At 34.4% G+C, this 27320-nt stretch overlaps 1 protein-coding gene across 1 annotated transcript in view; it reads right to left on the reverse strand.

The window, feature by feature from the left end:
• Positions 1 to 27320, reverse strand: part of LOC118199532 (zinc finger CCCH domain-containing protein 15) — a 76758-nt gene that overhangs the window by 9320 nt on the left and 40118 nt on the right. The window contains exons 7-11 of the mRNA XM_035371422.2: positions 21028 to 21210; positions 20842 to 20910; positions 20672 to 20749; positions 14220 to 14324; positions 9341 to 9443 (exon numbers count right to left, since the gene is read on the reverse strand). Of these exons, the coding sequence (XP_035227313.2) occupies positions 9341 to 9443; positions 14220 to 14324; positions 20672 to 20749; positions 20842 to 20910; positions 21028 to 21210 (538 nt within the window). The remainder of the gene's footprint in view (positions 1 to 9340; positions 9444 to 14219; positions 14325 to 20671; positions 20750 to 20841; positions 20911 to 21027; positions 21211 to 27320) is intronic.

Genomic DNA, 27320 nt, shown 5'->3' on the forward strand with positions numbered 1-27320 from the left:
GAACTATAAAACTCAACTTCCTGGCAGGCGGAACTATTCTTACAAACCGGCTAATCCATCCAAACACAAAGTAGAAAATCGAACAAGTGATATACAGGGAACTCATAAAACCTTTTTAAATCGTAGTCAGCAACAAACAGAGGAAAAGCGACCTCCTTTAACATGCTATGGGTGCGGAAAAACTGGTTTTATCAAGTCTAAATGTTCAGACTGTAACCCCCCAAAGAGTTCAAATTCATCAAATTTTGGCACTATCCAAATCTGATCCTGTTTATCTTCCACTCGGACTGCTGTATTTCGAATTAGTATTGGTGGTGTTTCCGGTACAGCTTTCGCCGACACTGGTGCTAGTCACTCAATTGCAAGTGAATCCCTCTATCATATTCTGCAAAAACAAGATGCAGTATTTGAAAAGACAACACTACAGGTGTCTTTCGCTGATGGTTTGGTATCTGAAAAAGAGGTACTTCGCACCGAACAAATCATTCTTCTCGAAGGCAGAGAGTTCAAAACTCCGCTCCTTGTGTTGCCTGATGCCAAGAATAACTCGACTTTGTTAGGAACTGACTTTCTTCAAAAAGCTAAAATTGTTTTAAATCTTGCTGAAAATAAGTGGAACTTTTCTGATGAACCTCGAAGAAAATATAGCTTCGTGAAACCTCATCAATCCCAAGTACTGGAAGAAACCCCAGTTGTTGTAAACGACTACCGACTACGAGAAAATGAAGAACAGCAATTAACTACAGCCCAACGGCTTGCAACTGATGCATTGCTTAACAAATATCACACTGTCTTCAAAGTAGGGGGAGAAACCACTAATCAAAAGCCATCTGGCTTACTTCAAATTCCAGTCTATGCTCAACGTTTTGAAACCTTGTCAATTGATATTTTCGGTCCCCTTCCTGAAACACCGTCTGGTGAAAAATGGATTTTTATTGTGCAGGACTGTGCTACGAAGTGGACAGAACTATTTGCTTTAAAGGAAGCCACGGCCAGAGAATGTGCCACTATTCTTTTGGAAGAAGTTGCCCTTCGATTTGGGTTACCCAGGAAAATAATAAGTGATAATGGTACCCAGTTTACTAGTGCTGTTATGCAACAACTATGCTATATCTTGAACATTGATCAAAGTCTTACTCCTGTCTATCACCCACAATCTAACCCAGTTGAAATGAAGAATAGAGATCTGAAACCACGTTTAGCAATACTTGTTGGTAACGACCATCAATCATGGAAGGATAAACTGCCATTAATAAGGTTTGCTTTGAATACAGCCAAATGTGATTCAACTGGACATTCTGCTTCTTTTCTTCAATTTGCACGAGAGTTACGAACCTTAGATGATGTAAAGCATGATATAAAAGCCGTAATTGAGAACGATAATTTTGTTCCCGAAATTACTCCATATTTGAAACGTTTTGCAAGAAATGTACAACAGGTACGAGAAAGAGTCGAATTGCATCAAGATAAACAGAAACGTTATGCTGACAGAAAACGAAGAGAAACACTGAAATTCGTTCCTGGAGATAAAGTTTGGGTCACCCTCCATCCAATCAGCAAAGGTCCACTGAAGAAAACTGCTAAATTCATGCCCAAGAGAGATGGTCCTTATGTGATAGTGACTACAAGATCTCCAACCACTTATGATCTTGCCGATCCTCATGAACCAGACAAAATTCTCGGCAAGTATCACGTTTCAGCATTGAATCCATATCAAGATCGAAATAAGTTTCAAAACTCAGCTCGTGTAACTCCAGTGGTTCCCTTAAAGAAAAGAGGACGCCCGAAACGAGTAATACCATCCGAATCTGCACCTGTTGCACAAGGTGCTGATGACGCAAAATCTACTCCTCGTCAAACTGGAGCCCATTCACCTGATTCTCCGCCCGCTGCACAAAGTAGACAAATGTCAGTTCCTGCCTTCTTGCCGAGACGTCTACGAAGTCAGAGGGGGAGGATGTAACAGACCTATTTAAGTGTAACTGAACTATTTTATTCACGCCATGAACTCATGAACTGTAACGGAACTATTTTATTTAAACGCCATCTCGTGGCGATATGAAAAAACATCAGTCGACCTCCAGCCGCCATGATGATAGCTTACTATGCTATGTTATTCTCAATGTTTGATGTTCCATTTCGTTTATGTTTCATTTTTATATATATTTCTTTTGTTTGTAACCGTTCCTGTGTGCTCTGTTAATAAATCCTTTTAAAGCTAGCCGGCATTTGTGTCTATTGAGGAACGGCTACATCACACATTTTAATTAATAATCCCTAATGAATATTAATTAATAATATCTGAAAAGCTATTTTTTAAAAATATAAAGAATGTTAATCAAAAGTTTATTCATATTTTTCTTTCATAAGAGTAATTCACCATTTTATCGTCTACTATTTTACTTATTGTCATTTTATATGCAACAAAGTTTATTTTTCTGATTTCAAAATTGTGTATCATACATGCATTCAATACTCCTGAGTACATCAAACAATACTTCAGAAACGGCAAAGGTAAGCCATGCTGTCTTCTACTACAACTGTGTGGCAAAGGCAAAAAATAAAAAACATTTGAAGATCTTTTATAAGCAATGACATTTCGTGGCCTTTACTGAATACTAAATTTCTTAAACTGTTGTTTACATTTAGACCCTTTTTTCAAAGCAAAATATATTTTTATGTAAACATAGGATTTAGAATAAACTCGTATTTTTAAAAATCAAAATGCGATTAGTGAAGACCTAAATTCTAATCATTAGACTAGACTTCGGGAGAGTTTCGGATTTCCTTAGTTTTGAAATATACGCTACAAAACCGCATATAAATTAGGTTAATTGTTTATTTTAAATATGGCAAAGCACATAGAGATTATCTGCCTAAAGTAGGGCTTCTTAAACTTTTTTACCTCCTTTTTATCACTGAGATTTTTCGCAACCCCCAGAACCCCATAATATTTACGAAAATTATGTGGGACCCAATAAGCATTGCGCAAATCCGCCACACGCGTGTGTGAAACTGTCAATTTTTTTCACTTGTACTGTAATATACTATTGCAGTTTTAGGTCATTTACTTTAATTTCTAATTTTAAGACATAGAACAATGTGAAGATTTTAAATAAGTAACAGACGAAATGACAGTGTCACATGCAAAGCAAGTAAAATGATCGTTTCTATTAAAAAAAATGCGTTGAAATAATTTCCTTTTTTCTTTGTCTGTATTGTCTTATCTTTATCTATTTTCAGATATATTTGGTAATTGTAAAATTATTTATAAGTTAAAGAAACATCAAAACTGCTAAATATTTGGTGATCCTTGCTGCAGGTCTCGCGACCACCTGGTGAGTCGCAACCCACAGTTTAAGAAACGCAAGCCTAAAGGAAGGAATGCCTTCATGGAGGACTTTTTCAAGGAAATGTGGTTTGTATTCATGTTGCACATGGGAAAATCATGAAAAAATTCAGCCAGCTGGTTTGCCTGGATAAGTTTCTGGGACAAACTATCAGTAAGCTTTAACCACTCGGTCACTAGTGGGACCACTTAAACTAAGAGCGAGGTTATTAGATTTGTAAAGTATCTTATGCTAATTAACCAGCTATTATGATTTAAGTCTTTACTATAACTTCTTTCCATATTCCTTGCCAGAAGTTGAGAAAGGTTGGTTAAAAGTTACAAATTTTATACATAAATTTGTTTTCAAATTTTTTAATGCCTTCAACATCAAGGAGAAGTAAATTTTCACTTTTATGTAGTGTTAATAATGTTCAGACCTTCTTACATCCACTTGATAATGACAGTATATATGTACTTCTGTACTTTGTACATAAACGTTTCAGAAATTCAGATGATGTCACTTAAATTTTTAGTCAGCTTGTAGAATCATTAGGTTTTTTTAAGCTGGAGATGTGAAAAATGTGCAATGGACCTGTTGAATATGCACAGAGTGTGCAACCATTACACCACGAATTCACGCTGGTAGGAGGGAGAAAATACCTTATTATTTATATATTGCCCCTTTTAAAGGGCAGCTGGGGATTAGAAGACTCAATCACCAAATCCTGGTGGTGATGAATTATTTCCCATCATTTCACCTTTTTTCAGTTTGGGCACCACTGTAGAGTCATTAGTTTTTCTGAAGCAGGAGACATGAAAAATGAGCAATGCCCTGGTTGGGACTCGAACCTGGACCTCTCAAATATGTACTGAGTGTGCTACCATTACACCACAAAAGCATGATGGTAGGAGGGAGAAAGTACTTTATAAAGCTTATGACTTGAAGTCTATTTTTGAAATGAAAGGTAAGTATTTTTCTGTGACATTACAAACTTTTTTTGTTGTTGTCATGTCTATAATAAAGTATACTCAAATAGTGCCATGGGTGAAGATGACAGCCCTGACAATCCACAAAATGTTATCATCATAGAGGTTCGGTCTCTTAACCTGTTCAGTACGGGCATGTCATATATGCATCAGCAGCAAACATTACCTCACGGCCGGGTGTGTCATATTTGAATCGCCATTTAATTCACTCTATGGCTGGGTGTACCATATTTGACTTTTTAAATAGAACATTTAATTAGCATTTTTTGTTGCTGCTATATGTAGCTGTATGTCTGTTATGGTGAAATATATCAAAAGTTAAGTACATTCCTACGCAATGTTTTTTATTTTTGGTATTTCGTTTCGGAATGAGAGCGAGGTTCGTGGGTGGGTGTTGAGCAATGTAATGTCTCTTTAACTGCATTATTTGATATACACAAATGCATGTGTTCTTGCTGCATTGAGGTACTTTTTATTTTTATTTTTATTTTTGCGATATACTGGGATAGATGTTCTATCATTAGAGTTTTTTTTTTATTACTCTTATTTTTCCTTTTTTATATTACTCTTAGATTTTTCTGGCATTGAGATGAATATTTTGCATTGTCAGCGAAATGTATTTTTTTTTAATGGCAAACGAAAGCAGTATCTGAACGTAGAATATACACAAATGCTAATTCATTAGTGTTGAATAATGTAATGGCTCTTATTGTGTCATTTTATATCAACAAATGAACATGTTCTCGATGATCTGGAATACTTTTTAATTTATTAATTTTTTTTTATCCCATTATAGTAGAGTAGATGTTCTATCAATAGAGACTTTTTTATTACTCTTTGAGTTTTCCGGCATTGAGGCGACCATTTTGCGTCGCTTAGCGAAAGGGGGGTTTATTTTTTAAATGGCAAAACGAAAGCACTATCTGACGGTAGAACAACATACATAAATGCTAAATGAGTCAAATTTTCTGAGTAAAATAGCAGCAGATATTCTATTCCTGTGACATATGCAATGTTGGTCTTTGCGTACACTCATGTTTAAAAGAACATCATACACTGTCTCTTTTTTGAAATATTGCTTCTTTTTCGTTGCTTGCACGTTGAATTTTTATGAAAGACAGTTTAAAAAAATATTTTATTTTGTGTTGTGTTAAATAAAATCTACAATTGTTTGTATATTTTTCCATATATATATTTATTTGTGGGATAAGGGGAAAATTATATTATTCTAGAATGAGTATTTATAAATTTTTTAAGGAAAATATAATAATAAAGCTGTAAATTTAATTCTGACAACTACCTGAATGTTCTTCTCATAATGTACCAAAAATTGGACGAAAAATTTAATTTATACGAATTTTTTTCCAAAGTCAGGCTTAGCAGCACATATTCCCCGTCCCCACAAGACGAAACATCTGGTTAACATACCATCCAAAGACAACGCTTCGGTAACAGAGATGCCCATCGTGAACGGGTTAAACAAGATCCCCAATTTTTAACAATTCAGCAAGGATGACCAGACAATCAAAAATGTGTGCAGTTGTCAGTTCTGTGTTCGAGCAGTTATTACAGTTCCTGTAGGTTTTCCTACCCTCTCTGTCAATTTTCAATCCTCTGCGATGGACAGTTCTATGGTTCTGACTATGGTTTTAATTATAAGTCAACCTCCATTGATGTTATGAAGCTGGTGCTTTACTGGAATTGAAAGCTCCATCAATCTGCATTTAGCTATGGCATTTGCATTCATTTATGTTACTATTATTATTGAGATTTCGAGTATCTTTTGCCAGTTTATCTGCATTCTCGTTATGATGTTGACATGAGCTCTCAGCCATTGAAGACCATAAGACCTTATCTAACTTTTGAAGTTCTTTTAGGCAAAAGTGTATCCTATTGTGATCAGGTAACTTCCATCTGGGATTGCCTGTAGAGCAGCCCTTGAGTCACAGAAGACAATAAATCCTTTTGCTTGCTCAGAAATGGAAAGGGATCTATACACATAAAGTGCCTCTGCTACTGCCAAAAAATTGCAAGTGAAGTTAAAGACTATGGCTCCAATCCCAATTTTGTGTTAAAAAGTGAGGTAGTCAGAAATACTCCAGTACCTCCTTTCATTAGCAATTATCTCATCAGATGAACCATCTGTATAAGCATATACAAGTCCTTTTTTGGATACTGTTCAACAGTGCTGATCCCTTTCAGTTTAATGATATCAATCAATTTTTTTATTGCATGGATTTAAGTTGAGTATTATTTTAGAATTCATATGAAGCTTGGAAAGAAATGATGGCTCTTGGAAGATGGAAAATTTGCTGTGATCGAGGCCAAGAACTGCTCTAATATCTTTGTCAAATTGCACAGGAGATGACCTTTTCAGTCTAGTGCTTCTATTATAGTTGTCAAAGGTTTTCCTAGCGATGTGTTCTGTTACACAGCTTCTGTACAAACACATTCTCTTCTTTACATTAGACATAGCTAAGAAACTAAAAATTACTTAGCAGAAAGACAAAAAATACACATTTTAAAGTTTTGGGGGCAAATGAAGACAGTTGCTTTACTGTACAAATGCCAATAAATTCTATGCCCACAAGATAATCTACTAATGGAATATTTTATTAGAAGAAATAAGTTCCTTTGCAACTACTCCTTTCCTTTCCTGCAAGCCAATTAGTGCTTATAAAATGTGTTGCAAATTTCATCTGTGAAGGCAAATCGCTGTCCTCTCTCACCTCTTTGAAAGATTTAATTGCTTACAAATTTTCATATCCAAGGTTTCCTAGAGATTTAATTTTTTCTTGTTCAAATTTCCAACATTCATTTAAAAAAAAAAAAGAACTTTGGCTTATAAACGAATGTGCAACTGTAGTTTATTAATCACAGCAGAAATTAACAGATTTATTGGACCAATGCAATAGCTTTAAAAGGAGCAATTTGTAAATTGGAGATTCATAAAAATATATGTTCAGTATATATAAATTTTATATCAATATAATAATGCAAACACATGTAATGTCTTACAAAATATTTTATACTTATTACGATAAATTGCCTGCTTTAAATCAATACAGATATAGGGGATTCTTTCAGTTTTAACAGAAAACTATTTATGCATAAAATGTGCTTATGAATATTATGTTCGAGAAAACGAACTGAACTAAATCCACTAATGTTAAGGAAAATAAAAGTCTGAATGAATTTTATGTTATATAATATTTAACAAAAAACTGGTTTCGATTGAACTCGAAACCTGGATATCTTTTAACATGCAGAAAGAAAACTGTCACTGCAGCACCCTAGCACTGACAGCTTGAGCAATGGCAGCAAGGCATGCTTTGAGGACATCTATTTAAATAATTGCAAACAAATTCCAAACAATTGAAATACATTAATTTCTCAGAATGCTTTGTCTAGGAGGTTTATTGCAGGATACCTTAAGATTTAATGCTTGCTTTTTAAACAATTTCGTTACATAAATTTCTCTATCAAAAAAAAAAAAAAAAAAAGCCTGAATTATATAGTCCATCATTATTCCTTCTGCTTAGGACAGACCAATTGTTCCAGACCAGACTGCCCCTTCCCAATTGTTCTGTTTTAATTGGGCATCATTGTAAAGGTCTGCTGTAGAAATAATTCATATTTTAATTAAATCCTAAATTTATATTCAGTTAACAAATAGAAAATGAAGACTTAATCAGCGCAAGAACCATAGTAAGTACTAACTTTCTAATTTGTAGACCATTTAATTTGATTTTTAATGCTTTATATTAGATGGATTATATAAATTTTTGTTAATTTGAGAACTGTTTAAAATTTATTAACTGTAATAAATTAAAAAAAGAACCATGGTCTAAAGTTTCTTCGATGCCTAATTTTAATAGAATTCGGTTGCAGCTATTAAATTAAAATTGTGACTGTAATAAATATAAACTAAAATAGCTAAATAACTTGTGCAAAGACTTCATTCCCACCCCCCAATCTCTTGAAATCACAGATTCATGGACTTCACTTGGTATCTCTAAAATTATATCAATATTTGACTATCGTATAAAACCGATGGAGGAAAAGAATGGTTAATAAATTAAAAAATCTGAAAGTTTTTCATATTTTATATTATGCCCCAAAAGGCCTTTTTAACGTTTTGTGTTTTATTTTTATTTATTAAATATCATGTTCTTCGCATTTAAACCATGAAATTCAATTCAACAGCAATATCACAAAATAATTTTAAAAGAGCAAATTTTTTAAATTTCCAATACACAGTCTCGCACACTGGAGATAAAAATACTTTTTTTGTACAGTATTGCCACTGCTCGTTTTGAAATCGTTGGATCTGCTAATAAAAAATTTATTAAAGTGTTACAAAATATGAAATCGATAATAAAAGAAATTCCAAATTCAGGCTTCCAGATGCCCATATTCAGTGCAGGATTCTGTTATTCAAAATTTGATGGTTTCAGGTATCGTTGTTTTATCGCAATGCAAGAAACACACATACATTTATGCAGATTATTCATTATTTAATTTCTTTAAACATGACACAGGGCGATAATATTTGGTGGCAATAATATAAAAAATCAAACGGATATTTAAAGTTTCAATGTAAAACGCCAAAACGAAATTAATAGCCCTTCTGAGCTATCGTCTTTTGGGCTAAAAGGTATTTTTTTAAGCTAGCTAAATATATCTTAAACAAATATGATCCATACGCAATACCAAATTTATGAGAGATTAAAAAAAAAAAAGACTGCTATGATGGAAATTTCAATTAGATATTTAACTTTGAACTTAATGATCTAGCTTTCACACATGAGATCATTATAGAACAATAATCAATAACAAATTATTAAAGTATGTGACTTAAAGATAAGAAAGTCACAAAAATACAAAACAAATCTTTTAGAAATATTCTTAAATAATATAAGAGCACACATATCAAAGTATACAATTATATTCTGAATAATATGCACTTCACAGTTCAGAAATTTCTGAAATTAAAATATTTGTAAGTAATACTATACAGACCTTGAGTATTTTCCCAATGTCTAACCGATGCAACAGTTCCACCATCTACACCTTTTAATTCAGTATTCAAAAATTCAGATGATATTTCTAAGCATGGAACATTCTATAAAAATGAAAAAATATATATATGACTTTAAAATGTACATATATTATTATAAAAAGAATAATTTAAATGAAAAGATAAGAAGTTAAATGGGAAAATAACAAAATTATTGACTAAGTGATAGCTGGAGTTCTTAACTATCTTAATTTCTTATTAAATATATTGAAGGAAGAAATATAACTCAAAAAGGGCAATGAAATGCATAACTACATTTGATATACAAATGCTACAACTCCAGCTACGTAAGTCACTAAACCCACAAAGACCTTATACAGAAGTACCATAATGGACTAAGCAAGCAGATACAAAAGTCCAGCACTAATTCACTATGTAAATTGGGACTAGTTTCCATGGTAATACTGCTGGCCGTGGCCAAGAAAAATACCTCAGAGATCTGCCCAATGAGCATATGCAAATTAGCTAGTTCCAGAAACCACAACCTTCTGAGAAGTATAGAGTAACGAAACAGTGAGATGAAAATGTTAGTAGAGATTCCAATTAACATTCACCAACAAGTGGAGGGCAATGGCTAGCTGGAGAGTACAACTCAACACACAAACTGAGCAAATGTACATACTGCCCTCGTTCAGGGAACCTACCCCTCTCTGGGATACTTGATGTCTAGAATCTTTGAATGATAACAGCACTGCTGGTATCCCTTGCAACTTCTACCACAAAAATTAGTTTATGACCAACAATGTATGCTGTGGCAATGCTGGGTGGAACAAAACAGACTGGAGTTGCATTGCTTTGGCTTCAATGACTACTGCATCTATATGTAGAGGTGACCAAGCCAATGCTACCTCATCTCATAGCTTTTTGGGGTGCAGCAAACTTCTATCATGCCTGTCATTACCATGTGAGGTGCTGTTGCGTATAATACCTCCACACCCTTTAGTCATCCTAATCGTAGCTATAACTTGCCACTGTTATGTCAACAATCCTGCCCCCCCCCCATTGTAGTACCCATGCTGCCAGGATTATTTTTTAACCTTAAAATGCCCATCTGCATGCAACACACATTGCTATACACTTTCTCTGTAACATCATGGACATCTCAGTTGCCCAACTTCTCACCCAATGAACATATTTGCAATGCGGTTATACATGGCTCCAGCCATCGCAAAATGTATCTGACCCCAATACATGATTAAACCAGATCTAGTGAAATATTCCTGAGGAGAGTATTAGATGTTTATATGTGCTGTGTGTAGGCATCCAAATCAAACTGTATTCCCGCACAAATGACATCTGAGGTGGCCCTATGTCATATTTAATCTTTAATGGTTCTGCCCTTTGCTCAAAAAACAATAATGTGCTGAATTGCGGAAAGATGCTTCTGTTAAACCTGAACACTTGTACTGTTCTGGATGATAGGTTTTTATATTCAATAAACATTAAGCTAACACCCACTAATAAGAAAAGAATTTAGTCATTACTTTTCTGCAAATGTTTTAACCAAAGTAGAGCATCTTTAGATAGACTTTAGATAGACATCTTTAGATAGTACGAGGGCCATCCAGGAAGTAGATTACGTTTCCGTCTGTGTCCGCTAGGGGCGGGGCTAGCGCGGCCATCTTGGGGTCAGAGCGTTGCGCAGCTCAGTCTGCATCTAGCCGTGCTAGTGAGAGGTTCGTGCTGTGCTCCGTTCAGATACTGTGACGGTTTGAAATGTCTGCGTTAATTGAAAATCCCGCGAGCTGCGCTCAGTAATAAGGTTTCTGACTGCAAAAAACTGTAAACCGATAGAAATCTATCGGCAGCTTCGTGAAGTGTATGGGGACAACATTATCACTGAAGGTGGAGTGCGTCAGTGGGTCATAAGATTTCAAAATGGCCGAACCAATGTTCACGACGAAGATCGAAGTGGGAGACCCAGCATAGTGACCGCCGAACTTCTCGAAAAAGTCGATGCTAAAGTCCGTGAAAATCGAAATTTCACAATAACGGAACTTTCTTTGAGTTTTCCACAAATTTCGCGAAGTTTGTTGCACGAAATCATCAGCGAAAAGCTTGGTTACCACAAGTTTTGTGCAAGATGGATTCCAAAAATCTTGACAGAGGACCACAAAAATCAGCGAATGGCTGCAGCGTTGAACTTTTTGGACGCTTACCATAAGGATGGTGACTCTTTACTCGATCGCATCGTTACTGGTGACGAAACATGGGTGAAACATGTGAACTGTGAAACGAAATTGCAATCAATGCAGTGGGGGCACACAAGTTCTCCCCAAAAACCCAAGAAATGCATGCAAACAATGTCGGCAAGGAAGATGATGGCGACTGTTTTTTGGGACAGAAAAGGTGTAATTTTGGTGGACTTCCTGGAAAGAGGCACTACAATAAACTCTCAAAGGTATTGCCAAACTCTCCAAAAACTCAGAAGAGCAATTCAAAACAAGCGCAGAGGAATGTTGAGCTCTAAGATCTTGTTGATTCACGACAACGCCCGGCCCCACACGGCAAATGTCACTCGTAAAGTTCTTGAATCTTTTAAGTGGGAGTTGTTTCCTCATCCGCCGTACAGTCCCGACCTGGCACCGAGCGACTTCCACCTATTCCCAGCAATGAAGAAGTGGCTGGCTATGCAGCGTTTTGATGACGACGCACAGCTGCAAGAAGAGGTAACGAAGTGGTTGAAGGCGCAGGCGGCCGAATTTTTCGACGAAGGAATTTCCAAGCTCGTACATCGCTACGATAAATGCCTTAATTTGTATGGTGACTATGTAGAAAAGTAGTATTTGAGTGTGGCTTTCATCTGTATATAATAAAATTTGTTTCCTATACTTTGTTTATTTTTTTATTCCAAAACGTAATCTACTTTCTGGATAGCCCTCGTATTATACAGCATCAGCATTAATCTCAACATACAAGAATGTTTGCTTAAATGTCCTTTTGAAAATTAAGGACATTTAAGCAATCATTAAGATAATTAATCACATATTTCTTAACATTAAATGGAACTATATCGGTAAATATGACAATTAGGACTATTTTAATTACCTCTTTTTTAATATGTTTCTCTTAACATCTGCAACATATCAGGCTCACATGTGTGAGTCATCTTATATGCATGATCATTTCACAAATTTTGCATTGTCTTATATGTATGACTGCATCATGATCAATAAAGTATATTAACATTTTAACTCATTACCATAATGAATGATGAAAATATCCACATTAATTGCTCAAATTGGATTTAAAATGTTAAATTCGAAAATGATTGCAGTAGTACTTAACTATACATTCGCTTTGAAATTCATTCAACTTGTTTGGATGTATTTCATTTTTGTTTGATGTATAATATTTATCTCGAATACAACTCAGGTTCAATGAGTCAATACTGAATAGCAGCTGTATTTGAATTGCTAAATTCGAAAATGATTACAGTGGTACCTCGGTATACATTCGCTTTGAAATACATCCAACTTGTTTGGATGTGAAAATTTTTGTTTAGTATATGATAGTTGCTTGAAATACAACAGGAGTTCAATAAGTCACAATTGCATATACTACACATGTTTATCTCTTTCAAGAGACCATTAGGACTGCTCATGAACATCAGTACATGTGTTGCTACTATTCAGCAAACAACCCATGCTCTAAACCAACTCTGAATTTTCAAGTGATTTTGTTTTTTTATATAAAATTTTTGTAAATTCATTAAAAGTGAGTTTTAGAAAATCTAACAAGAACAGTCAACCAATAAAGAAAACTTTTAGGATCCTCATGGAAGTGCGAAAAAAAAAAGAGATTGCTGTAAAGTATGAAAATGACATGCATATCTGAGACTTAGCTACTGCATACTATATGCTGATTACAATGGTGTCTAAAATTATGGAAAAAAAATGTTATTGGCTAATGTTTCAAGGGGAATGAAACTGATTACCAAGCAAAGACTGAAAATGCCACAGTATCACAAAAAACTGCTTTTGATCTGGATAGCAGAAAAACATTTATATACAGTATTCGTGTGCATTGTTTCATTTATGTATAGTATATATTTCACACATTGCATTTGTATTTTAGTACTAAAGAGTGTTATTTTAACAACTACAGGATTTTTTTATGAGAATGGATTAATTATTTTCTCTTTATTTCACATTGGATTAGTTTGGTAAACATACAAGGACCTGGAATAGATTAATGACATATACTGAGTTACCAATTTATTTAAATTATTAAATTATATCAAACATTGAAAGAAAATTTAAAACTTATTATCTGTTGCTGCTAAAATTATTTTACATAATATTTAATGCAAACTGTCCATGGCTGTAAATTATGCACTACTAAATTTAACTCACAGTTTGAACAATTCAGTAGAGTTGGGTTGAACTTTTTCTGATGCCAATTTCAAAAATCAGAAGACTTGTCTCAAGGTCAAACTACTTTGTAATAGTTGGTAAATAAGTTAACTCATTACGGCAAAACACACAACAACAATCTGCTCAGAGAAAAGGATCTTTCCTAAAGAGCTTTCTATCTGAAACTGGTTCATATTCATGAGAAAAATCATGAAAAATTCATATAGCCAGCCTATGCAGGACACTTAGTTCAGTATGAACTACCAAATTTCAGAAGTCTTAATATATGCAGAATATATTAGGCTTACTTTACAATAATTGCTGGAAAAGTCTTAACAATAAAAATTAATATCTTAAATAAGAACACATGATGAAATTAATAAAATGTGGAATGATGCAAATAATATTATTTAAATTAGAGGATGAGGAAGCATAAAAAAAGGAATATGAAATATAAAACTCATACTTCTTCTTCTTCCCTAGTTTTCATATCAAATGCAGCTTCTCCTTCTTCTGTCTGATCATCAGTAGCCATATCAGGATTAAATGTAAACATATCTCGTCCACTAAGCTATTTTAAACAATAACTCTTGTTAAAATACAAGTATATTAAGTAACTGAATTTCATAAATCACAATACATCACATCATATATTTCTAAAAAATAGTATTATAAAAGATCAGATTTTTTAAAATTTTATGATAAAATATATTGAGTCAATTTAAATATTAATTACATTATCAAAAAATTAAGATGTTTATTGATATACTAATGTAAAAAATAAAATCTGAAATTAACAGACTGTCCATAATTCCAAGCATTCTAATTAATTTGGTTAACAGCTGTAAAAACGTAATAAAAATTTCCAGTTTGAGAAGTCATAGATATGGATGCTTTACAAATATTAAAGACTTATTCCCATTTGGTAAGTATTTTTAAAGGCTTTTAGAATCACCAAATTACACAGTCCAGTCACATTAATATGACCACCACCTACTTTCGATGTCAACGTGAAATGACCAACCACAGAAGGCAGGTGGCAGCACTATGCAGTGGAGCATATATAAAGGGTGTCCGAGAGAATAAAAAAACATTGCAGCCATTGGTGTAAATGCAGAAACGGAACGATTTATCTGACGTCCAAATAGGCATGATCATTGGTTTTCTGGCTAAGGGTGGAAGCATTTCCGAAACTGTGCTAATTTTATAAACTGTTCGCATGCCGTCGTGGTAAAAGTACAACGTGGATAGCAAAATGGCAGTATCCAAAATAAGCGACGTGATTACGTGGTGCACCACGGCCATATTTGACAGAGGTGAACGACGGCTGCGGAGATGCGTTCTAGTGCATAGATGTGCAAGCGTTGAGCAACTGACCGCCCAGATGAACCAAGGGGCTACCAATGGTTTCTCCTCAACAACGATTTATCGAATGTTACCGTGTATGGGTTTGGGCAACAGACGCGTGGTTAAAGCACCTATGCTGATGGCAGTTCAACGGCGACAAAGGCTGGAATTTGCACGCCGGTCCTGCAACTGGGCGTCCACGGAGTGGTGACAGGTGGCTTTTTCCGATGAATCACGTTTTATATTCCATTGGACAGATGGACATTGGTGCATACGGGGTGAAACGTCGGAAAGCACGCAACTTCCGGAATTGTCCAACCTGCAGGAGGGAACATTATAGTTTGGGGAAAGCTTTCGTGGCATTCTCTGGGATTGTGTGTCTCTCATCATTGTGGAAGGCACGATGTATCAACAGAAATATGTATGTGTCCTTGCGGACGATGTCCACAACTACATGCGAATTCTTTTTCCACAGAATGATGGCATCTACTAGCAGGAGAATATTAAGTGTTATACAGCTTGCAGTGTACGTGCGTGGTTCGCAGAGCACCAGAATGAGTTTACCATACTCCTCCGATCAACAAACTCCCCGGATTTAAACCCAGTCAAGAATCATTAAGACCACTTCGGTTGGGTTGTTCGCGCCATGGACCCTCAACGGAAAATCTAGCGCAGCTGACAACTGCACTGGATTCGGCAGGGCTCAGCATCCCAGTGGAACACCTTCAAGAACCTAATTGACTCTTTTCCTGCACGTCTCGCAGCTGTCCGCTCTATGAAATTTGATTATTCTGGCTTTTAACAGGTGGGCACATTAATGTGATTGGACTGTGTATTAAAAATATAAACAATTTACAGAAGCTATTCACTGTTTAGTTTTTGAGATGTTGTCCAAGAATACAGGCTCAGTTTACCAAAAATTCCTTTGTAAGAGTTAATATAATTTTCATGAATTGTGAGTAATAACTGATAATAAATGGCAAATACACGGAAACATTTCCTTTCAATTAGATGCCTATTTTTGAACAGCTTCATCTTGCTACCAACTTTTGCTGAAGTCCAGACTGTCATGGGAGGGTAGGACTTCAAAAGGTTTAAACTGTTATATTTCAACACATTACACAGGTTTTCATCTGGTACATATGCAAAATATTTATACCACTAATTTTTAAATTTCATTGGACTGTGGTAAACTGCAGAGATTAAAACAACATATACATCAATTATAACTACATGAGTACGTTGCATGACTAAGCTTTCTCCATAGCATTATGAGGACCCCAACATGATGATTTTATTTGATTGACTTTTTAATAAAGGAAAAGTAAATAAGGTTCCGTATTAATTTTACTAAAAGTACACTTGCACCTCTTTTCTCTTTATCTATGGACCTAACAAAGACAAAAATCTTTGTTAGATCAATAAATTTCAAATGATTCCATTTTGCACCGAGATTAAGGCCACAAACATCTAAGCTTTACCCAGGATTTGAATCCAGACCAACAGCTTGCATGGTCAGCCTTTGCTAACTACTTACCATCAGGAATACTGCGGCTACTTTGAAAGAGCAATTCAAGAATAAGTTGCATAAAACAAATCGTAAGTTTCGGTAGTATGTTTCATAAATGTGCAGCTGACCAAATTAATGTTTTTGTATACTTATTTAAACTTAATTATACTGTAAGGATTCATTTAGTTTAACTAATCACTTATTTTATGTTAATGCGTTTTACTGTCTTTTTCGTTTCCCATTTTCCTGCCTGAATGTAAATTTCCAGCTCACTTGTATTCAAATGAGGTAGACAGGAGATAGTATTTAAAGGTAGGTTTTAAAGGATAGAATTAAAGCATGTTCCACCTGCTGAAGGCCATGTTGCTAATTGATTCTGTTGAAAGCATTATTCTGCAGTGTTCGGTTATTCTTCCCATCAGGCTTGTCATGCCGACTTTAGGTCTGAGCCAATTTGTGCATTCTCTGCCTGTGTAGTCATTGAGCTAACTTACATTTACTTAGATAAGTCAAATTCATTATTTTTTATTTGAGTCATAAATGCTGGCTGAGTGGTAAACATTAGTAACACCTTCTGTTAACTTTTATTTGAATTAAATAAAAGGGTATTTTACATCCTTTCTTAGACTCTGTGGTACCTTTACAAGACATAGTGATAATCACTTAGGTCATAAGAGTTCTGGTCTATGCTACCGAAGAATATGAGACTCAACAATACCTACTTGTATTTTTATACTTTATATGGTATAAGGAGTTACTTCACTTTTTTCTATGTTTTATTTTCAATATAATGTCTCTGATTTCATATGTGTCCTATGCAGATATTTGAATGAAGGAAACATATTTAAAAGACTCTATACTATTAAAATCTGTGCACATCTGTGTGTTTGTTTGTTGGTTTGTAACATCATCTCCTCCGGAACAGCTGGGTCCAGAGCATAGCGGAAGGTACCGTTGGATTCAGAATGCCCGTGGCTCGCCATATTGACCATCGGCATCTTCGTGCGACTTTAATTAGCCGAGATATTAATTAAAAACTGATTTTTCCCCTACGTTTTGCACTTTCTTTCACGGGTTTTCCCTATTTTAGGGATTTGGCTATGTGCCAAATTCTGTTTTTTCGAATATCTCTGATATGGCGCCGAGTTGGAATTCGAAATGCATATCCCCGGATGCCAAAAAAATCAACGAATCCATCGATACTGGTCCGATCTTCATACGACAATAATTAGCGGAGTTATTAATTAAAAACTGCGAAAACGTTATTTCATTTTTTAGAGTGGCAACAGTCTCAAAATTAGGTGAGATAAAATTGCTTTTTGGAAAGCGCTGCCAGGGCGAGGACAATTGCTTCTGCTCCAGATTTGTGCTGGCGAAAGGTCACGTGTCAATTTCTTTTTTTTTTCCAAATATCTATGGAACCGTGCTGAGTTAAAATTCGAGACAGATATCGCCGAATTGCAAAAAATTCTCAGAATCCATCGATACCATTCTCATCTTCGTACGACTTTAATCAGCTGAGATATTAATAAAAAACTGTGAAAATGCTAATTTTCCCGCTTATCTTTCCGAGTGGCTACAATTTCTTGAACCGTTAGAGATAAAAATCAAGGTTATATTCTGAAGTTTGAATAAAACACGCGATTGCATGTTACCTCACTGTGTATTGAAAATATTTCGTTAATGTCAGCATTTTAAACTAACATTTTTTTAATTTCAGGTTTTTATAATTGCCACGATATGTTATTGCCACGTTAATTCTTTTATTACTATTGAGTAAAAGTTGTTATATTACATTAAATTTAAATGATGGCATTCTTGAAGTTGTACAATTTTAATCAGCTGAGATATTAATTAAAAAATCTGAAAGCGCTATTTTTTTTAAATATGTAATTTTTTTTTCGAATAATAAATTTAATCTTTTTGAATAATATATTTTTTCATGGTTTTGGATAAGTCCACTTAATTTACATATGCTTTTTGAATTTAAATGATATTGTAAATTAGTTTGCAACAATAATAATTATTAATTTTTTTTTTTTTACGATTCAAATTTCTTAATTAAATTTTAAATGAATATGAGCTTTTCCTTGCAGCAACGATGCAAAAGAATTATTTAAATTTAATTTAACTATATTCTTGTGAAACAATTTTGTTGAAACTTTGTGCGGATTCTGTAAATTTAAACATTTTTTTTCGTTTTGGGTTTTAAATTGAACATGTGTTCCTTGGAGACGGTATATGAGAACTTTTCTTATTATAAATAATTATGAATTATTAATCGCATTAATATATATATATTGATACAATTTTGTGTGTGATTATGTTGAAGTTTATAAAAAAAAAGGAATTTTAATAACGAATCTATTGTTTGAATAACAAACCCAAAAATTTTCGCGATTTCTCTTTCTACAACAGCCTATTAGAGGCACCGCAAAGTCACTGAACACTGGTAGTTCGGTCCAACTTTCGAATCCCGGCGAACGGGCTGGCTGCATGTGTGCTTTCGTGATTTTCCGCATGTATACAGTATATTCAGTATCTTCTGGATGCATACATGAATAAAGAGGGCGCAGCCCACTAAACACTGGTAGTTCAGTCCAACTTTCGAATCCCGGCGAGCAGGCAGGTTACACAGGTTTTTTTGTGATTTTACACATCTGTATCGTGTATGCAGTGTCTTCTAGAAGCATAAATGAATAAAGCAGGCGCAGCCCGCGCAAGAAAGCTGAACACTGGTAGTTCGCTCCAACTTATGAGTACCGGCGAGCAGGCTGGTTGCATGGATGTTTTCATGATTTTCCATATGTGAATCGTGGAAGCAGTTTCTTCCGCACAAAACTGATGAACACTGGTAGTTCGGTCCAACTTTTGAATCTCAGCGAGCAGGCGGGCTACACGGGTGTTTTTGTGATTTTACGCATGTGTATGCAATGTCTTCTGTATGCATAAGTGAATAAAGCAGGCGTCAAAGTCACTGGTAGTTCGGTCCAACTTTTGAATCCCGGCAAACGGGCTAGCTGCATGGGTGCTTTCGTGATTTTCCGCATGTATACAGTATATTCAGTATCTTCTGGATGCATACATGAATAAAGAGGGCACAGCCCGCTAAAAACCGCTGAACACTGGTAGTTCGGTCCAACTTTCGAATCCCAGCGAGCAGGCAGGTTACACGGCTGTTTTTGTGATTTTACACATCTGTATCGTGTATGCAGTGTCTTCTAGATACATAAATGAATAAAGTGGGGGCAGCCCGCACAAGAAAGCTGAACACTGGTAGTTCGCTCCAGCTTACGAGTCCTGGCGAGCAGGCTGTTGCGTGGGTGATTTCATGATTTTCCGCATGTGTATCATGTATGCAGTGTCTTCTGGATACATATGTGCATAAAGCGGGCACATCCCGCCCAGAATCGATGAACACTGGTAGTTCAGTCCAACTTTCAAATCCCGGCAAGCAGGCAGGCTACATGGGTGTTTTTGTGATTTTACGCATGTGTATCATGTATGCAATGTCTTCTGTATGCATAAGTGAATGAAGCAGGCGCAGCCCACGCAAGAAAGCTAAACACTGGTAGTTCGGTCCAACTTACGAGTCCCGGCGAGCAGGCTGGCTGCACGAGTGGTAACCGCTGGACACTGTTAGTTCGTTCCAACTTTCGAATCCCGAAAATTTGCGGGCTGCAAAAAATAGCTGCAAAAAAGGCTGCAAAGATGTAGCTGCAAAAAGGGCTGCATGGGTGTTTTCGTGATTTTACGCATGTGTATCGTGTATGCAGTATATTCTGGATGCAAACTTTAATAAAGCGGGCGCAGACAGCGCGAAACCGCTGGACACTGGCAGTTTGTTTCAAATTTCCAATACCCGCGAAATTACATTAGGAACTCTTATACACACGAACAATGAATAGCGAGCTTGCCCGCTAGTAATTAAATAAAACCTGCAGAATTCATAGTAGTAAAAGTACTCATAAAACATATTCAAAGGTTATTCAAAGATGAAATGAGTTACAACAACTATAGATTTAAGAATTCTGTGAAAATGTTATATAAGAAGTAAATACCCCAACATGACGACCAGCTTTAAACTCAGCTCTTTTCCTATCTTCCTCCTTTCTATTCTTCTCTTGCTTTTCTTTTAGCTAAATACAAATAATTTTAAATTAAGAAGCTGATAATGATTAAACACTTATAGAACTAAAAAGAGAAAAACACTTATAAGAATTTTTGTTACCTTTTTCTTTTTCCACAGTTGAAATGTTTCATATGTAATTCGAGTTAAATTGGTACCTAATTGAGCTCTCTAGAATATAAGGAAAAGATTTTTTTAAACCAATTTTGTATAAAAAGCAGATTTTCAAAATTAATTTACTAAAAGTAATCAAAACATAAATACAGTAATGCAGAAAAAAGATTAAACCTGTTTTTCTACTAAATCTTCAATAGATATTTGCTCAGACTTTTCTTCCTTCTTTTTATCTTTTTTTAAAACAAAACCAGGTGGTAAGGCATGCCTGTAGTGGCATTTATTAGCTCCATTTGGGCATTCCCAGAACCAACCATATTTGTTATTTTCTAAAGCATCCAGGAAATATTTGCAGATCTAAAAAAAGAAATAATTATAAATAACCTAAGGAAAAAAAAATAGAGAAATATCAGCAGACACTTGAGATACTCTTTTGCAAAGAAAAACCATTGCAACAGAGCTCATTAATATCTGGTTATAACAAAAGTTTAAGCCAAAAAAAAAAAAAAGTTCTTAATAAAATTTGAATAAAAAGAAAACATGAAAGCAGGGCCTTTAGAGTGGGTACTTATCACCACCTTTCTGCCAGTGTTTGGTAGTTTTCCAAAGCCTTCGGCCCAGAAACTTTGTGGCAGTGAGTCCAAAAACAGATCAACTTCATTTCGGATGTCTCTTATAGAATGCAAGATAGCACCACTAAGATGTAGCTGCAAAAAAGGTAAAATTCTAAAAGAGCAATGTCGGGTCTATATGGTGGGTGCAAGATCCCATTCGAGTCCGTACAGAGTCTAGCCAGTGAATGCAGACACATACGGCCTTGCATTATCTTGTTGAACATTACTTTTTTGTGCCAGAATTCAGTTCAACGTTTTTCCTTGATGGCAACGTCAATATGGACTAGCATCTCTTTATACACCTTACTGTTGAGGGTTTCACCTTCTTCAGACACTCTCTGTAGATAATACCGAGACATCCCAACAAATACAGAGCATGATCGTTTTGTTAGTTAAATTGTGTTTTGCAACGATGCCAACGGGCTCATCAGCCACAGACCAACCTCCTTTTCAGCCTATATGTTTGACGTAAATTCATTTTTCATAACAAGTGACAATTTGGTCCAGAATTTTGTCCTTCCATTGATATTTTGACAGATTAGTGCAGGCCCGAACAACGACTGTCCTAATTCTGCTTGAGTCAGCTCATGAGGCATCCAGTGACTGAATGTCAAGTTTGCGATGCATAATGCGACTAATGGACATGGCACTAATGGCTAACTCCTTAGCAAGCTATTGAGCGATTGCATGCTGATCTTCTTAGGTAGGCCTCATCAACATTAGTAGGGCAGCCAGAGCACCGTGCTTCTCGAGTGTCACAGTAATTGTTTTTGAACTTTCTGTATTAAACTTTCACTTATATGATACAACATTGGTACCTAACTCTATACACGATTTGACGACATCATGTAGCTGACTTAATGCAACAGAACTGGAAGTAAATGATGGTTCTAATCTGGTAGTATGATCCATTTCAGACACCTTGTACTTAATGATAATGACATTTTTTTACAAATCTTACAACATTGTCCTAAAGCAAAGCTTTTTCTTTCAAATGCCAAAAATTGTTTGACAAAGTATGATTAAACATATCAACACAAACTGTACACACGATATTTCTACACAAGATATTTGCAATGGTGGAAAACTTTCACTAAAACCCAATAAAACTGCATTCATTATGCAGATGAAAAATACATGGATGCATAAAACTGTATTATTACCATGAGTAATTTCCCACTAAGGGTTATTATCTATCATTATCTCAAAGTAATAAGTCTTTCATTTATTAAAAGTGCACTGCAACAAGATAAAATGTTTGTTCAACAGATATATCATACCTACCTAACATTCAATTACAGTCTTTCAGCTTAAATATACTTTACATACATTTACAGATGAAATGACAACAGTACATTTCATTACTAACTAGACAATAATACACTGCCTAGAGGTAAATAGTACAATACAAAGACTTAAATCCGGACCTCAAAGTTACAAACTTTCTGTGCATCCGTATAATACCTTTACGCATGTGCATGTGTTTACACATGTGCATAATACGTTTACGCATGCTCATTTAATGTATAACGGACGGTATAAGCCAGGCTAAAATTATCTAATTCAGTTAATGTTGCGGATTGCGTTGTTCCTTAATCTTTTAATTGGATCCGGCTTATTATTTTTTGCAAACTGTTAGAGCAGTTTTATAAAAAGTAAGCTTGGACTTTCGATTACGTCAAAAAGAGTTTCCGATTCTGGAGCTTCTAAAGGATCTACAAAGCGAAAGCATGTTTCGATGTCCATCAAACAAAAAGTGAAATTACTGGAAAAAATGGATAAAGGCACGAAGAAAGTGACAAAAAGTTTAGTGAAAACAAAAAAATTTCGATTGACAAGTTAGGCGGCATTCTCGGCACAGCAATTACAGGACTTGAGCAGTGGAACTGAACAAGAAATTATTTCTGTTTATAGAATTAAAGAGAAAGTATTAGCCCATAAAACGAAGCAACTTAAACAACTTACATTGAAAGAAATGTTTAATAAAGTAAACATATAAATATTAAGCTTTTTTTTTTTTTTTTTTTTTTTAATTTTGATACCCTTTAGATCATAATTAGTCCAAAGGGATTTGAATCCCGAAGGACTATTAGTTTCGTTTTGGCATTTTGCGTCGGACTCATAAATGTCGGTTCACTTTTCAAACTGTTGCCACAAAATGTTAGAGTCCTGCATTATATTTGAAGAAATTAAATAATGAAAAATCTGCATAAATGTATGTATATTTCTCGTATTGTGATAAAACAACGGTAGATAGAGTCATCGAATTTTGAATAACGTAATCCTCCAACGAATATGAGCATGTGGAAGACCAAATTTGAAATTTGTTTTATGATCGATTTCCTATTTTTTAAAACCTTGACGAATTTTTGATTAACAAACTCAAGGATTTCAAAGCGAGCAATGGCAACGTTGTGCAGAAAAAACATTTTTATCTCCAGCGCGTGAGTCTCTGTATCGGAAATTCTAAAGATATGCTCGTTTTAAAACTATTTTGCGATATTGCTGTTGCACTGGATCTTATGGTTTAAGTGCGAGGAACATGATATTTAATAAAGAAAGGTAACACACAAAATGTTAAAAAACGCCCCTTTGGACGTAATTTAAAATCTGAAACATTTCAGATATTTTTTTTTTTTTTCCCTCTTTATTTCATAAATTACGGTTTCATATATTTAATTTTATAATTTCTGCATGCCATCTTACCAGATTTAAATTGATGATCTATAATCTGAAATCGCCAAAGTCCCGACAAGTCTGGCCGGATTAAAGACTTTGTACTATATAAAGATAACTTTAATGCATTGTCACTCTCATTAATACTACAATTAAAATGAATTTGACAAAACTGCAAAATTTCATATAAGAAATCTAAACCTACTAATAGGAAGGTTGTGTGCGATGTTAACAACCATCACATTCACATAAATCATAAGCAGAAAAAAGCACGTATGTTATCTGTGTCATCACTGTCTTTGACTTGCCTAGTTTCAAAACCCTCGTAGTATTGGTATGAGGACAATCTATTGTTAGCTGAGTGTTCTTGAATGTATAAATAGTAAAACTATTTCTCTCTACGCACACCAAGGTTTCCCTTGAGAACTTAAAAGTGTTTTGAGTTTTTAAAATCAAATAACTAAATAATAAAATTATTCTTGTTTTAACAGCTTTACTACTGGACAAAAAAAAAAAAAAAAAAACTCCTCAAACTGTATTTTTGCCTTGTGATACACTTTTGAGACATCTGAGGTTTCCGATTTATACCTGTATTCGAATTTGGATACGTTCAACTCGACTCAAATATTAGTCTACAAATTACTTCATTATGATTTTCTGATATTTTGGTCATTAAGGATAATAATGCAAAAGACTTTGAAAAATAAATCAATAGTAAGCCTATTAGATACTGTTAAGCATTTAGCTCTTAACATAATAAGCATTAATTTTTTCAGTAGACCCATAACATTAGAGCATTGAATTTTTTTTTTTTTTTCCATTAGGCTTACTTGTAAAAAAACAAGTAAGCCTAATGAAAAAAAAAAAAAAAAAAAAAAAAAAAAACCTATTTTTTTTTTTCAAAATATTTGTAAAAAGACACATCTTCAAAGACATATTACCAACATTTTTATTCATTTTTATTTATATATAGGAATCCAGATTTATACAATTAAAATAAGAATTAAAAATCTGTACATTATATTTTTTTCTCTTTATTTATGAAACATCAAACTTAATTTAATAGGTCAATGTGTAACAGAACTATTTGAATGTAACCAAACTATTTTATCAAAAGCCATCTAGTGGGAAGAGAACAACTTATACAGTCAGCTGACTTCCAGCTACAAACAAGATAGGTTCCTCATGTCTCCATAATTCTAATGCCAATTTTTAATGTTAATTCTAAATTTTAGGTGTTTTGTTTCAATGTATGGTCTGTTCTGATGTATATTTTCTTGGTAACCGTTCCAATGCTTTGTTAATAAATACTTTTAGAGGTAGCTGCCATTTGGGTTTATAGAAGAACAGTTACAAAATGGCACCCAACAAAAGCTTTAGAATTTCTGTTTACAAAATGACACCCAACGAAATGCTTAGATTTGCTGTTTACAAAATTACTTCCAATGAAATTCCGAGAATTTCAGTTTGGCTTTTAAATTTTATTTAAGATTTAAGATTTGATTTAAGATTTAAGATTTGACGAATTTAAGATTTAAGATTTGACGAATTTAAGATTTGATTGCTGGTGATCGGCTCAATCTCGTTTCAGGTATAAAATACTGGTCACAATTTTTGAAATCATACACTGATGTAAAAATGGGGTCATAGAAGGCAAAGGGAGCAGCTTTCAAATGGCCACACAGATAAGTTTCTTTTAAATTATTGTTTAATGAAATCAGATTTATAGATTCACTGATATTGTTGATTAGAATTTATTAGCTTCAATTCTCATACTTTCAAATTTTTGTTAATTTGTTATTCTAAAATATTTTCATGTGCATACCAAATCAAATTATGAATTCTATTAGCAAACTGAATGCATATTTTAATGATAACATTTTGAATAGATTCACTGATATTGTTGATTAGAATTTATTATTTTTGATTCTCAGTCAGAGTAAGAGACGGTTTTTCTTGGCCTACCTGCAGATTTTTGAAAAGCAATTTGAGAAAGTTAATGTAAAAAAAATAGATTACATTACTCAACTACTACCTCTTCTGCTTATAGACATTTTCGCAAATTATTTTAAGAGAACCGAAGGACAAATTAGAAGATTATTTGTACATATAGAAAATTCTGCTTCAAAGATTCAAATTAAATTATGAATCATTTCGAATCAAACTTACCCCATAGCCTGGACCTTATGGAAAGACTTAGCTTATGAATTAAGCACTTATCTAGAAGATTTGCAATAGAGCTTCAATATTACAGACTTTGAATCACTCAAAGGCTTGGTACTTATGGACCTGCTTAAAAGAGGTTAGTAATGCTGTTAAGGAGCATTTTGTTGACATCTGGTGAAAAACAAAGAATTCCTCTGAATTAGTACAGAAATCGGATGATTACGAAGCTATACGTGTTAAAAATGCAAACTATAAAAATCAAGCCCCTGCACAGTGGAATTATTCTTTTAAAATGACTAATCCATCCAAAACCAATGTAGAAAATTGAACTAGTAAAAACTTTTAAAATCATGGTGAGCAGCACAGACAAGAAAACTGACCTCCTTTACATACTATGGGTGTGGAAAGACTGGTTTTATCAGGTCTAAGTGTCCACACTGTAATCCCACAAAGCATCTAATTTTGTCATTGTACAAATCCAATCCTGTTTCTTTTCCATGCAGACTGCTGTATTCCGAATTAATATTGGAGGTGTTTCTGATGTTGCCTTTCGACGACAGTGGTGTTAACCACTCAATAGCAAGTGAATCACTCTACCATATTCTGAAGCAATGAAGTAGTATCTGAAAACACGACACTACAGATATCTTTCGATCATGGTTTTATAACTGAAAAAGAGGCACTTCACGTCAAATAACAAGTATTCTTCTTGAAGGCAGCGAATTCAAACCTCTACTTCTTTGTGTACCCTGATGCCAAAAATAACTCCACTCTGCTAGGAATCAACTTTCTTCAAAAAGGTAAAATTTTGTTAATTTTTTTCAGAAAATAAGTGGAACTTTTCTAATGAACCTTGAAGAAAATATAGTGAAACCACATCAATCCAAAGGATTGGAAGAAACCCAAAATGTTGTAAATAATTACCAAATATGAGAAAATGAAGGACAATAGTTAACTGCTTTCCAATGGCTTAAAACTGATGCTTTACCCATCCACCTTTTTCTCCATCTA

This window comes from Stegodyphus dumicola, chromosome 2 (genome assembly GCF_044657685.1).
Source record: "Stegodyphus dumicola isolate Sdum_Otavi_A_Nest chromosome 2, ASM4465768v1".
NCBI lineage: Eukaryota > Metazoa > Arthropoda > Arachnida > Araneae > Eresidae > Stegodyphus > Stegodyphus dumicola.